The 14,550-nt window shown below is 52.7% G+C and overlaps 1 protein-coding gene across 2 annotated transcripts in view; it reads left to right on the top strand.

The window, feature by feature from the left end:
• RPTOR (regulatory associated protein of MTOR complex 1) overlaps positions 1–14,550 on the top strand; it is a 345,465-nt gene that overhangs the window by 286,861 nt on the left and 44,054 nt on the right. For both annotated transcript variants that reach the window (XM_032616711.1, XM_032616710.1), the window contains exons 14-19: positions 3,589–3,663; positions 6,644–6,709; positions 7,221–7,412; positions 7,746–7,886; positions 13,232–13,349; positions 14,227–14,367. In XM_032616711.1, coding sequence (XP_032472602.1) covers positions 3,589–3,663; positions 6,644–6,709; positions 7,221–7,412; positions 7,746–7,886; positions 13,232–13,349; positions 14,227–14,367 — 733 coding nt within the window. The remainder of the gene's footprint in view (positions 1–3,588; positions 3,664–6,643; positions 6,710–7,220; positions 7,413–7,745; positions 7,887–13,231; positions 13,350–14,226; positions 14,368–14,550) is intronic.

Genomic DNA, 14,550 nt, shown 5'->3' with positions numbered 1-14,550 from the left:
GGGTGCTGCCAGGGAGGTGACAGATCACACTTTCGCAGGATGAATGGGTGCAGTGACTCAGGCTGCAGGGGACTTCCCGGTGCATCAGTCCGTCACCGAGGGCAATCCGGAGGCTGAAGGGCCGCGTGATTAATTGTCAGGCTGTGCTGACTCACTAGCTCTGCAGTGCTGATTCCATTTGGGGTTGGGAGAGGTGGGCAGGGGCTACTCAGCCAGAGACCGTAGCCCACACGACCAGGTCTCAGAAGTTTTATAGAAGGGCAACCACAGTTTGGATGTGTGGAGAATAAATAAGAAACTAGTAAAGAGATTACATATAGCGGTGGAAGAGATTTTTTTAAAACCCCCATCTAATTTAATATTTATTTTCATTTTGTACCCAGATGTCACATTTTCTACATTAAGATATGATCATACTGACTCCGCCACCCCTTACAGGGACAGGGGATGGACGAAAGCTTCTCAATCTATACCTTTCTGTAGCATTTTGATTTTGAGCCTTGAAATACATTTACACATTTTGTTCTGTTTTGGCTGCACCAAGCAGCTTGTGGTATCTTAGTTGCCCGACCAGGGATTGAACCCGGGCCCACGACAGTGAAAGCACCAAGTCCTAACCTCTGGGTCACCAGGGAAGTCCCTGCATTTACAAATTTTAGAACACATACAGAAAAGTAGATGGAAGGCATAAAAGCATTCATGTATCCCAGTGATTTTCCCACTGATATCAGTTATTTCAGCATTCACGGTGTCTATTCATTCTGAAGTTTACCTTCAACACAAGAGCATCTGACGAGAATATTTAAAGTAATAAACCATTTGTTGGAAAATGAAAACCTGTACGTATTTAACTATCTTGCTACACTTGGCAAGTGGGAAGGCCGTTGTGCCGAGGCTTTGAAGCGTGCAGAGGGACGTGCGTCTTTAACTGCCTGTGACTGTGCTTTTGGGTTTGTGAAGGACAGTGAGCTCTTGTGAGCAGTGAGCAGAATCCCTGCCCTGGGATTATTTTCTCAGGCGCTACTAGTTTTATGGCCACGTGCCGTTGTTAAAACTCTGGATGTATAAACAGTCCAACGTAGTCCTACATCTGTCTCCAGACAATTCTAATGTTCTGGTAGCAGTGGGTCAAGGTGCACTCCGGTGTCGCTGTCTCTTGTGTGAACCCGGCTTACCTCTCCGGCATCCTTTCCTCATCCCGAGGAGTGAACTCTGCGACCCGAGGACAGGAAACAGGACCCTCCCTCTGTGTGATTTTCTCCATATTCACATCAGAACATGAGTGGCTGCGTCCACTGGCGACACTGCTCAGGACTGTCCTGCCGATTGCGCCTCATTTGATGCGTCATGCCTGGTGGTCCGTTGGTCTGTGCTCAGTTTGTGTCTTCCCGCTCCCCAGGAAACAGACTTTATAGTCTGCATTAAGGAGAATGAAGGTGGGATCTCCCCCACGGCATCCTTTGCCAGAATATTCCGAGGGGGAGCACCTGCCCTCCCCCGGTGAACTTACCCTTGCAGAAGCCAGGGTCTCTGGTCGGACTTGTCCTGGTCTCTGCCCCCTCCTGAGAGGGATCTGCTTGCAAACTGCATCTTCAGCTGCTGCCACAAGGAACTATGTGCTTGCTTCCCCTTCTGCTTTTCTTCTCTTCCTTGCCTCCCTCCCTTTCCCCCATGTTAAAAATATAATTCCATGAAATCCCTGAGACAGAAGCATCAGAGCTGTTGGGTGTGTAGTGGGGGAGGGGCTTGCTTAGGAAACACCATTTCATAGTCGTGCTCTTCCTCGCCTCCACCCTCTTTCTACCCCGGCCTTAATATGTCAAATCTGTAGCTTGATCTGGGGGAAAGCAGACACAAGAGGGGACCCTTCGAAAGTGACTGTGTGGAGGAGTCTGGGCTGCCAGAGCCCTGCATCTCTCTGGGAGCTTTCCACTGGCCTGTGCGTGCACTGCATCTGTGGCCTGCATTTCTGGGCCTTTGTAGTTTCAAGGACTGTTTTCCTTATAAGGAGGCACTTGGCCAAGTCAAGAGGGCAAACAGGTGCCTGGTGGCCTGTGTCCCAGCATCCTCAGAAGTCAAGAGCCCTGCAAGTCCCTGGCTCCCCGGCCGCAGACAGGGCTGGGATGGCTGATGGGGTGATTCTTCTAAACCAGTTCATAAAGGACACCCGCTGAGACCTGAGAGTGAGGATGGACAGGACCAGAGAGCATTATTGTGGTTCCCACCTGCATGGCAGCCTCGTCTAGACAGAGGTCTTTCAACACGGACAAGATAATTGCCGTTTCCGATACTGAAGACGTATTAAAGTTATAGCTTCACATACTCCCACAGGTGCCTCAGCTTCCGAATTAGCAGGATATGACTTAGTGACACGTCGTTTACTCTGTGATGAGACATGTGCTATGAGCTTAGCTGTAAATGTGTGGGCCTGGATTTGACTTGTGGAATCTCTGGTTTCAAATCAAAGGACATTGGCTTCATTCTCAGATGCAGGCGCCTAAGCCTTGTCCCTGGACACGGGCACTGCACTACAGGCACCAAATGAGTGCTCCCTCCCAGCTCCTTCTGGACGAGTCTCTGCAGAGGGCATCAAGCTGATGCCTTTTAGTCCATTTGTCAAAACCTTCATTCAAAGTGAGGCATCCCTTATGGGAGCGACTTGAAAGCCGCATGCTTTATTGGCTTCCCTGGCTCCTGGGGATTATTATCCTGCTAACCTGAGCCCCCGGTGTCCCTGCTTCCTGACCACCCCCTCCATCTCGCTCAGTTACCACTTAAACAGCTGAGTCCAGTCGCCACCTTATTAGTTTATTGATGTGAGGAAGAAACACCTCATTATCAAAGCACCCTGAGAAGTGGGCCAGCGTGGGAGAGAGGGGGTCAGGGCTCCGGGCTGCAGTAAACAGCAGGTTCCGTCTGCAAAATCGCCCTGCCCCTGAGAGGGCTTCACACAGGGCGTGCCCCTGAGCCAGCGGTGCCCTGCAGAGGTAGAGATGTATTGCAGTGCATAACTTCTTCCTTTTATTCTCAGAAACTCAGATCTTAAAATTCTGGTTCTCTCTTCTTGAATGGCCTTTTTCCCCTAGAGTGGAGCATGCTGGGAGCTGATGGAATTCAATGTCTCCCTGTGGACACGTTACCCTAAATCACAAAGCAGTTTTTCTGGGTATTGATCCAGGGCACATCCCAGCTTGAAAGGCGCAAGGAGAGGCATGTGGGCCCCGGGCTGACGCGGGAGGGAGGACGTGTGCGGAGGCTGCAGGATGCAGACGGTCTCCAAAGGAGCCATCCAGCAGCCAGGGCGCCCCCATTCAGCAGGTACCCAGAAGGTGGTCTCGAGAACGCCTTGGAGCTGCTGCACTTCTGAGAGTGTGTGAGATGCCAGCCCTTTTCCCACAGCCAAGGAAAAATGTGTCTCCACACAGCCATCGGAATTATTTTTTCAGATGAAAATTGGACTTGAGAGGAGAAAATGATTAAGGCATAAAATATTCATTGCACATTCGTTTGTTCACACATCCCAAGAAGAAAAAGAAGTCCCTTCCCGGAATTGCACTCACTGTTTCTCCTGTGTCTCTCTCTCCCCAGTCGTGCCAAGCTGACCTGGTGAAGGACAACGGCCACAAGTACTTCCTCTCGGTCTTGGCAGATCCGTACATGCCAGTAAGGACCAGCTCTGGTGACACGTCTCCCGGGGACTCTGGGGAAGGTTGCTCCACGCAGAGGGGCCGGCAGGGTGGCGGGAGGGGGTCCGCTTTCACCCCGGCTCTGCCTCACTCAGACGGTGCCCTTTGCTTCCCGTCATATTATTTCAGTAGCTGCTTCCCTGAGTGAAGAGTTACAGTGAAACTTGACACACAGGCTGTGTTTCTGTTTACAGTGAGTCCATTTTCCGAGCACATCTTTGTAGTGAAGTAGAATCCACTCTGCCTCACACCCTGTCAGCCAAGTTAGATCAATGAGTACTTGTACATCCATAATATGGCAGTTCCTTTGCCCAGTGCAGGTTCTGGACATGACAGGAGGCTGTTGCACCTTCTCAATCAGGAAGGAAAGCCGGGGAGGGGGGTGGGAAGGTGGAAAGAAGAGATTGAAAGTTTAAATTTTAAATATATTTTATTGTATTAAGTTGTTTAAAAATTAGTAATCCATAAATAGCATATAGAATAACTTCCTATAAGTGTTTTTTTAATTAATTTCTATGTTCCCTACCTCTAGCTCCTAGCATAGTAAAAAGAACAAAATAGACACCCTAAATAATTACTTAATATAACTTATTTTTATCAGAATGTTTAATTAAGTCTAACAGCTTGTTTACACGGTCTTGGGTGGCTTTGGTTGTGTAAAGGAACTTTTGTGTGTAAATTCACCCTCTAGTTGGTTTTCTGAACTAAATGGCAATAATAAAAAAAAAACACATTTTTCAAAATACAGAAAACGTCAAAAACAGGATTGTTATGAAAGGTAAGTAGAACTTGTGTGTTTTAACTAAAGTGTGGTTTTTAAACATTATCATAGGCAGTTAAAGTTTAGACTTTATACAAATGTTGGAAATAATCACTTCCCTGTTCTTCAGGGTAAGATACAAATCAAACAAATAGGACATCTAAGCTGATAAAATGCAGTAAAGTGGTGAGCGAAGCCAGCACAAGTGGGCCCCACTTCAACTACAAACACATTGAAGATTTGAGGACATAGATGTGAAAGAAAGGAAAGGAAATCCCCAAATGCCAAAAACCGATGTCAGAGGAGGGGCACGGTGGGACTCACAGGCAGACCTCACAGTGACCCTGGCGTTCCACGCGCGTGCAGCCCCGAGTCTGCATGGAGGACACGGGCCTGTGGGGCGAGCTGCCCACTCACCAGACAAGGACAAGAAGAGCTGGTCCTGTCTGTCCACGTCTGGATGGAAAGTCAGGAAAGGCCCCCGTGAGAAACAGAAACCCCCCGTTGCGGGGGGAGCCACCAGCTAAGAGAGGAACATGAAATCTCCAGGGCCTGCCTGGAAGCGGCAAAGGCTGAACCTTTCTGCAGGGACACCTACGAAGCCAGGGTACTGAGACTCATGACAGGAGCGCTGGCCTGCTCCTAACCCATGTTCAAGGGACATAAGCAGAGCTGGCATGTAAGAGGGTTGGCTCCCCAAGAATTGAAACTAATAGGATTCTCTGAAAAAGACTGACAATCAATACAAATAAGTATGTTTAAAATTACTGAATAAACAAGTTGTTTTAATTACATCCAAAAATAAACTCTTATGTTTCCTCATAAGTACTTTTGTGACTATTATAAAAGAACAATGTATTCTGTCCTTTTTACTCCTCCTCAAAAAATGACCAACTAGAGTCATTTAATAAATAGGCAGATTTGGGGGGTTGGGAAAGAACCTGTAATGAAAGGCAGTCACTGTCATTAAAAGCTCCATAGACGACTTAAACAGCAGAATCGACACAACGGGTAAAGGAATCCGTAGAGAAATCACGTGAGATGAAGCAAAGCGGAGATGTGATGGAGGGGCTGAGAGGGCTCGCTGTATCCAACACAGGCCAGAGGGAGATGGTGGGGGCAGGTGAGGCGGTGGGGGGGGACACATGATCCAACTGGTCTAGCGGAGAATTTTCCAGATTTGAGGAAGAAATGAGTTTTCAGGTTTATAAAGCACAATTAGTCTTGAGAAGGTTAAATAAAAACAAATCCCCACAAAGACTTATCGTAATGAAAGTAGAGAATGTCAAAGGCAAGAGGAAAAATCTTGAAAGTAACCAGGACAAAAAGGAAGACTGTTGCAAAGATCTGGACAGCAGTCACCAGAGTAACAGGTGGAAGACTGAGGAGAGGCCCTCACAGCACAGGGGGAACCGTCACCCCGGGACCCTGTGCCTCCCCCGGTGCCAGTCAGGGAGAGGGTGAAGCCAGCACATCTCAGGACCGATGGCTTCCCATGCGCTGACCCCACCCAGGCAGCCAGGAGGACCGCACTTCAGGAGGAGATGGAGCCCAGGGGACAGTAGGATGCAGGAAGCATCAGAAAGCAGACATCTGCAAACTTGTCATATACCTAAATCAGCATCGGCTGTAAGAATAAGTAAAAACAGTCACTCACGTGAGGGGCTGACACGTGAGGAGGAGTATTGGGAATCCAAGGGAGACACAGGAAATGACTAACTTTATTCATTCTCTAAAGAATGACTAGGTACCACTAATAGTTAACATAACACTGAGGCACAGAGGAGAGGAGAAAATGAGAATCGATCCGTCCACTAGAAGACCACGAGGAAGGGATAATGAAGCCAAGTTAGGGACTGTGGTCGGTCGTTTTATGACCAGGGTGATTTGCTTCCATAGACTTGGGCAGGACAGGGCGGCCTCTGATGGAGCAGAATCAGAGAGGCCCATGCCCCTCCTGCAGCATCAGACGTCAGGGACCCATCTGTCCTCTGAGAGGCCAACCCCAAACTGTCAGACCCTCTTAAAAGTGCTCTTCCTTTTTGTGGACTCAAAAGACAATAAAGCTGGCTCCCATTACTTTAATTACACACCAAGCATAATCATAAAGATTCTGGAAGGATAACTCTAGTGCTTGGGAGTGATGAGTTTCCACCATGAAAAAAGTGCAAACTAGCAGGTGACTTCTGTTTTCCAGGCTGAGCACAGGACCATGACAGCCTTCATTCTGGCTGTGATCGTTAACAGCTATAACACAGGGCAGGTGAGTGTCACGTCACGTCCCCACCCCTGCAGGGCCTCCCTGTGGGTTGCAGAGGCACAGCCCCGAGCTCCAGTATTTGGGGGCCAGCGAAACTGTTCTGAATGTCTGATGAAACAGTGACCTCAGAAGAGGGGGTGTTGCAGGATCACACCAACCCAAGGGGCTCCATGGGAGAAGTGGGGTCCGGACCCTTTGTTTAGCCAGGGTGAATTGATATTGGTGGGATTTAAAATGAGGAAAATTGAGGGACTTCCCCAGCGGTCCAGTGGTTAAAAATCTGTGCTTCCACTGCAGGAAGCACGGTTTCGATCCCTGGTCTGGGAGCTAAGATCCCACATGCCGTGCAGCACAGCCAGAAAAAAAAAAAAAAAAAAAATGAGGAAAATTGAGGACATCTTGCGATGTGATTAAGCAACATTTCCCTGAGAAACGCTGGGAGCTGGGGTCCAGCCCGGCACCCCTCCCTCCTCAGTGGTCAGGGTGATGCCGTGTGTTGCCTGCCTTCTTGCAGGAAGCCTGCCTCCAGGGAAACCTGATCGCCATCTGCCTGGAGCAGCTCAACGATCCCCACCCCTTGCTGCGCCAGTGGGTGGCCATCTGCCTGGGCCGGATCTGGCAGAACTTTGACTCGGCCCGGTGGTGCGGGGTGAGGGACAGCGCTCACGAGAAGCTCTGCAGCCTTCTCTCCGACCCCATCCCTGAGGTGAGTCCACACCCACGGCCACTTCAGGCTAACTGAGGTCAAGGTATGCCTGGAGACCACACAGCCAGAGAGGCCCAGCCCCGGCCCCAGACCCCTGCGTCCCCCTCTGTGGGTTCCCCGGTGCCTGGTGTGGTCTCTGATGCCTGCACAGCCTGTCACCTGGCCCCCAGGTGGGGCCGCCACTTCTTGTTTCCCTGCTCCTGCTCGTCTACACGAGTGGAGCTGGGCCAAGAGGACCGTGGACGAGACTGGGCTGCGTCGGGTCGGCTCCAGGGGCCCCGGCTAGAGCCAAACAGCCGGCCGCTGGGTGACTGCCCCCTGTCCCACCTGCAGGTGCGCTGCGCAGCAGTCTTTGCCCTCGGCACATTTGTGGGCAACTCCGCAGAGAGGACGGACCACTCCACCACCATCGACCACAATGTGGCCATGATGCTGGCCCAGCTCATCAACGACGGCAGCCCCGTGGTCCGGAAGGTGCGTGGCCCCCGCCCCCAGGCAGCACCGAGCGCCTCCAGGCCGGGCTTCCCCGGCGCCCAGGTTGAGCCATGACCCTGACCCGACCACAGCAGCAAGCACTCAGTCCCCGCCACACAGGTGTGCATGCTGCTGAGAGCAGGCTTTAAATGTTTGTTTAATTCTCTCCAAAATAGTTTCTTCACCAGATACTTGTGTGTTTGCTTCATTTAAAGGCATTTAACAGGCTGCGTCTTCTGGCAGCTTGTATAATAGGCTCCTTCTTGCCTGGGAGCAACACTTACACACATCAGGAGATTCAAAAGAGCAGTAGCCACCCACAGACAGACGGAAAGGTTTGTTTAGTGTATTCCCCTCCCTGCCCCCATGTTTGTCAGCGAATGAATGGAGCAGTTCTTTGCAGTTGAAACTTTTACTTGTCTGTTTCGATGTAGAAGTACCACAATTTCCGTCCAAGATCTCACACCCCTATCAAAAGTTGGCCCAGAACGGTCAACCCTCCCCCTCCCCCAGCCAAAAAGGGCCGTGGGGGGGAACCCCAATGTCTGCTGGCCGCATTTTGGGGTGGCCTTGGAGCCCTGCCCTGGGAGCAGAGACTGTTCTAGGACCAGGAGGGCAGCGTCGTTCTGTGTGTGACCTTGAGTCACCTCTCATCACCTAGAGGTGCCGGGCTGCTTCTCGGCATGTCTGAGATCCCTGTGCCAGGGAAGGGAGGTTGGGTTTGTCAGAGGTGGGTGTGGTTTTGAAGGGTATTTGTTTGGAGAGCAGACCCCACTGACTTGGTGGCAGGGACGTTGTCAGAGCAAGTTCACATTAGCCAGGAAGGACTCATTTCATCTTGAGTTCCCTCAGAGGGCCGTGAACCCAGTTGCTAACATGCCAGGTTATCTAGAGAAATGTTAACAATGTGGAATGATCCTGGAGGTGCCTTTTCACAGCCCTTACTTTTTTATTTTGGGTTCTCATCATTAGCATCTGTCTGGATCTGGCTTCCTTGAGTCAGTCTTCTTTTTCCCGAGTCAAATTGCCTGTATGTGGACGTCAGTGACCAAAGCAGCCCATCAGCAGTATCCTGAATTGTCTGTTAAGATTCCTTTTAAAGAAAGGAAAGCTGTGTTTCAGTTCTTTCCCAAAAAAACTTAAAAAGAATGTTAATAAAAATAGAAAGAATGTCCATCTGAGTCTCCAGTATGAGAATGGTCGCTAGGTCATCAGGAACACGGGGACTACCGCCCTCTCGAGCATGTCCCAGGTGCCCTGACGTTCCCAGCCCCAATCCACTGGCTGTCCCTTCCGCAGACACTGGGATGCTCGGGTGTAGCCAGGTCATTCCTGTGGGCGCTTGATGTTGGCCTTGCCTGAGGTCAGCACGTCCACAGACAGGGGTGCTGAGAAGGGGCCTGCTTCGCTCGCCCAGCACTCGGGCTCAGCTCACCGCTGCCTCTGCACACCAGGCTCGGCGTGTGGAGCAGCAGGCATCCTGCCTTTGAGAGGTACAGGGTCCAGGTGGAGAGGCAGGCACAGAACCAGGAATTGTACTGAAGCCCTTGTAAATGAGCAGCACCCCAAAGGCCAGCCCAGGTCAGGGGCTCTGGCCCCATAGGGGGAGGAGGGGAGCTCGTGCCTGGGTTGTGAGGGATGAGTAAGGGACGGGGAGAGCAAGTGAGGCAGGAGCATGTGCAGAGGTCCAGGAGCACAAAAGACCATGGTGCGCCCGGGGCTGCCCATCCTGTGTGCGCTGGAGCGTGGAGCCGGCGGGAGGGCAGTGGGGGAGAGGCTGGGAGCAGGCAGGAGCGCACCTTCTGTAACCGTGTTCTTCTCTCAACACATCTGAGCGTCTGCCACATCCCAGGTCCTGTGTCAGGCCTCGGGACCATCACTGCCTCCAGGGCTTTTACTCTCTAATGGGGAGACGGACAGCAATGCAGGTCTGTTAAGTAAGTCAAGGGGGCTATGTTTGCCATGGAAACATGGGCAACACGGAGGTTCAAGGAGACTGAGGCCCTTGGGTTGGAGAGAGGATCCAGGCTTTAATAGGGTGAGGGACACCAGCTCAGAGGCTGAGCCTTCCTTCTCTTCACGGAATCCTAATGCTGTTGGCAGCTTGCTTTTCCCGTCTTTGTCCAGAGCACGTGGTGACAGTTGTGGCATATGGTGCTCTGAGGAACACAGGCCCAGCCTGCTGGCCCAGGAGACCCAGCGTTAGGGCACCTGAGGGTATGAAACAGGACTCGGCCCTGGGCACTGCACTCCACGAGCTGACCTTAGCTAAGGCTTAAGAAGTCCCAGCTGTAACCAACTGCTGGTGTCTCCAGCTCGTGGCAAAATGAGAAGAGTCAGGGTATTGTGGCGGGGTTTCGTAAAGTCACATGTATTCAATATAAAAAAGATTGCCTTGGGCTTCCCTGGTGGCACAGTGGTTGAGAGTCTGCCTGCCGATGCAGGGGACACAGGTACGTGCCCCGGTCCGGGAAGATCCCACATGCCGCGGAGTGGCTGGGCCCGTGAGCCATGGACTCTGAGCCTGCGCGTCCGGAACCTGTGCTCCAGAACGGGAGAGGCCACAACAGTGAGAGGCCCGCGTACCGCAAAAAAAAAAAAAAGATTGCCTCTGTTGACTCCTGAAAGATGAAAGCATCTTTTCCTGGGGGAGGCGATAATGACAGAGATGGAAGGTTTTTGCTTGCTGACCTGTTTAAGGAGTTTACTTGATAAAATCAAGAGTCAGTAAATTCATGTCAACCTCCCAAATTATTTTGAACTTAAGCTTGTCCAGGAAGTACACGATCCAGACTGTCCATCCAGTCAGCAAGCTGCCCACACCTCATCAAGAAGGGCCAGGCCAGGGGAGCAGGTTTGTGACCCCCCCCCGCCCTGTTGTCACCCCACCGTTCTCAAGGGCTGACCAGTCCAGCCCCGCGACCCTTGTCTGCAGCTTACTTGGTGCCGTCTACCTTAGCAAGGAAAGCGGGACACATTTGAATCCTTTATCTCTAGTTTACATTTATTTATTTAGTAACCGCAGACACAGAGGAGCAGTACCCGGCATCCTCCTCCCCTAACACACATCTGACTCCAGCCGAAACTGATGAACGGCGTCAGAGGGTGTTTCCCCATTGATGCCCGGGACGTCTCAGGTGGAGGCGACGGGGCAGGATGAGATGCCAGGGCTGGGGCGCCTTCTCCCACAGGCGAGCCCAGAGGGCATCCAGGCGGAGCAGATGTGCTCCCTTCCCCAGAACGCTGCTCTGTCGTCCTGGGAGCTGAGTTTGATGCTCCATGGCCATGGGCCAAAAACAAATGTTAGCCAGTAATTCAATGTTGAAAACGTGGAGTGGGGATGGCCCTGGGGAAAGACCTGGGAACGCGTGTGGTCCAGCCTTCCAGGCGACCACAGAGGAGCATTAGCCGACTCGCCTCGGGCCATGTGTGTGCCCAGGCGTAATGTCCCTGAATCCTGACGACAACTCACCTAAAAAATCAAACCATTTGTTAAAAATTATAGTGTATCTGAAGGGAAGAGGCTTCATTCATTCAGCAGATACTTACTAAGCGCTGCCCGTGTGCCAGGCCCTAGGTCACCAGGCCTCCAGAACTTGTACTTGGAGATGGGGCAGACCAGGGTGTGATGTGGCAGGTGGTGACCTGCTCCGAAGGAAGGTCGGGAGTGAAGGTAGAGTCGGGAGCCCGGGGCGAGGCATCGGCCTTTCCAGGCCGAGGGGGCAGCAGGTGCCAAAGCCCGGAGCGGGAGGCCTGCTTGGTCCGAGTGTGAGCAGGCGGCGGGACTACTCTGCCGGGAAAGGGAGTGAGGCTGCTGGCTGGAGGGGCTCGAGTCGCCGTGCCGATCTGCTTCCAAGGTCTGAGAATAACTCGAGCCTCATGCCCGGCCTGCGCCCCAGCCAGACATGCCTGCAGACCTCTGAGGGCTGGAGCCCATGGCTGCTGCCCAGCAGGAGGGGCTTGACCCACGGCTGCTTGATGTGGGCCTTGCACTCAGCCTCCTGTCCTCACAACTGTCCCTGGATCAAACGGTCTGAGACCTGGGAATCTGCTTCAGGTCCAGCTGAGCCCTTTCACCAGTTCAGAGTGAAGGGAAAACCTGTGCTTTTTGAAGACGGCTCAGGCTTCATCTTCGCTGGGAGGGGCTGGCGGGCAGTCCCTCGACAGCCTGTTACTCGGCGCCTGTTAGACTAGAGGACCCACTGGGTGGGCATCCGGATCGCCAGAGAGAGAGATGGGTCAGGATGATTCAAGGGTCTAACTGAAGCCACCAGAGATTTCTGCTCCTGGCACAAGCCGAGGGTCCCCAGCAAGGGCTGAACAGAAAGGGGTGGGCAGCCGGTCCTGGGCAGGTCGAGTTGGGGTTTGGAGAGCACTTGGTGGACACACATGGTCAGTGGTTGGAAGGGCCAGCCTGGAACTCAGAGATGGGACCTGAAAAGGTAAGTTTGGGAGTAAAACCCACACATGTGCTGGGGAGGCCAAGGAGTGCGTAAGGCTGAGGTGGGAGAGACCCTCTCAGGAGAGAAGGGGGCGGCCGAAGAGAGGACCGGGGGCCCCATCCGAGCCCAGCTTATCAGCACCTCGGCACAGCTCTCCTGGCCCTGGGGGTCTGGGGGATTCACAGAACAAGAAGGGGCTCTCAGACCTTGGTCTTCTGCTAAGTATTTTTCTAAAAAGTAAAATAAAGTTGTGGAAACCATTTGAATAGTGATGGGAAAAGTAGTGCAAACTGACATCCAGTTTTATTTCCCGTGACTTTTAGGATCTCCAGGTACTCAGGTCATAGAACCAACTGCCCCAAAAGAGGTAAATTGTATTCTTCTCCTTGGACTGAGGCAACTGGCCTGAAGTCATGTAGAACTTTCCTGTTACCCTTTTGGGGGCTGGAAAGTAATTTATCTTCGAAAATTTCACATTTAGTAGAAGAGTGTACTACACTGTCCGGGGTATCCTGCCTTAATGCCCAGGGTTCAGGTAGCTCTCCACGGTGTTGACCGTGGGAAGCCATGAGGGCTCTTCCCCATCCCGCTCTGGGGTGTCCTCAGCCTGCATCCCTACAAGGCCCCCCTCTCACACCTAGTGGTCAGCAATTTCTCTGCCGGGTGTCTGGGGCATCCCTCGGAGGCCCTGATCTTGACCACATGGCTTGTTCAGAGGTTTCTGCTCACGCCGGGGGCTCAAGAGTGCTGCGTTGAGGGCGCAGCCCCTGTCTTGGCGCTGAGTGCTGTCCCACCACCCCCCACAGTGGCTCAAGCACTCAGCGCCAGCATGCACATTTCACTGCTACTCTGAGTTGTCTCCCAGCCCCAAGTCAGCATCGCTGTCCTTTCTCCTCCCGGCAGGAACTGGTGGTGGCTCTGAGTCACCTTGTCGTTCAGTACGAAAGCAATTTCTGCACCGTGGCCCTGCAGTTCATGGAAGAGGAGAAGAACTACCCACTGCCCTCTCCAGCCACCACAGGTACAGCCACCAAGGGTATGGCACTGAGGTGGAGCCCATGCGGCTCGCTGGCACAGGGGACCCTGGTCAGGACTGTCAGCAGGCCCCTCGTTCTGCTAGGTCCTGAGCCCATGTGTCAAGTCAGGGCCACTCAGATATCTGCAATTCCCATCTTCCCAGAACGGAAAGGACAGGAAAGGGGGCCACACTGACCCTCTGACTGTTTTCTTTCCTTTTTACCCTTTCTGGAAATCAAAGTCATGGAAATCTTGGAGGGTAGAAAATGCTGCCATAGGGGCTATAGGAAGGCACGTTCTCTTTCTTCCCGATGAGTCCTCACGTCACTGTCACGTCAGGCAGCTGCTCGTCTCACATTTGTCCTTTTTAACCGAATTTATATTTCGTCATCTTGAGCTGCCCCCTCCCTCAGACAGCTGTGTCTTCAGGAAAGAGGGCTTGTGATCAGCCATGAGACCATTGCTGCGCTTAGTACATTGGGGAAGGGAAACGGCTGGCGGGCCTGGGCAGGGTGTGATTGGTGAGTGGGAAGGCGGGGGGCTGAGCCAGGAGGTGGCCATCCTGGTGTTACCGTGGGCAGCGGCCGCAGGCGAGTCCCAGAGCACCTGGTATGGTTCTTGGAGAACCATGTGGGCCTCTGTAGTTGAACTCTCACAAAACGCCAAGCGTGGGTCATGGTCATCTGCTCCCATGCTCCCCTCACCCCAGTCAGGACCTTGTCCAGCTTTGTACCCCAACATACATGTGTCAGAGACCCTGCTGAGCAGAAGGGCCCTGTTGTAGCGTCATATCATCCAGGTAAAAGCCACTGTCACCTGCCGTCTGGCCGCCTCCCACCTGAGCCCACCATTAACTCTTCTCTCTCCTTCTCTCCTACCAGAGGGTGGGAGTCTGACCCCCGTGCGGGACAGCCCCTGCACCCCGAGACTGCGCTCCGTGAGCTCCTACGGAAACATCCGCGCCGTCACCACGGCTAGAAGCTTGAACAAATCTTTGCAAAATCTGAGTCTGACAGAAGAATGTAAGACCCCAGAGGCTGGGTGCTCGAGTCGGGTGGTTGTGGGTCATCTTCTGGGACCTTTTATTAGATGTGCCCCTGCCCCCTCCTGCCATCTGCTCACCTGGGCGTGAGCAGAAGTCGTGGGTCAACCCCCCGGGGTGGCCAGTGATGATCCTGCAGCACCGCTGGGCACAGCCGCTCCTG

Source organism: Phocoena sinus, chromosome 20, assembly GCF_008692025.1.
Source record: "Phocoena sinus isolate mPhoSin1 chromosome 20, mPhoSin1.pri, whole genome shotgun sequence".
Classification (NCBI taxonomy): domain Eukaryota; kingdom Metazoa; phylum Chordata; class Mammalia; order Artiodactyla; family Phocoenidae; genus Phocoena; species Phocoena sinus.
The sequence above is the reverse complement of the archived record's forward strand: the minus strand, read 5'-3'. Positions and strand labels throughout refer to the sequence as shown.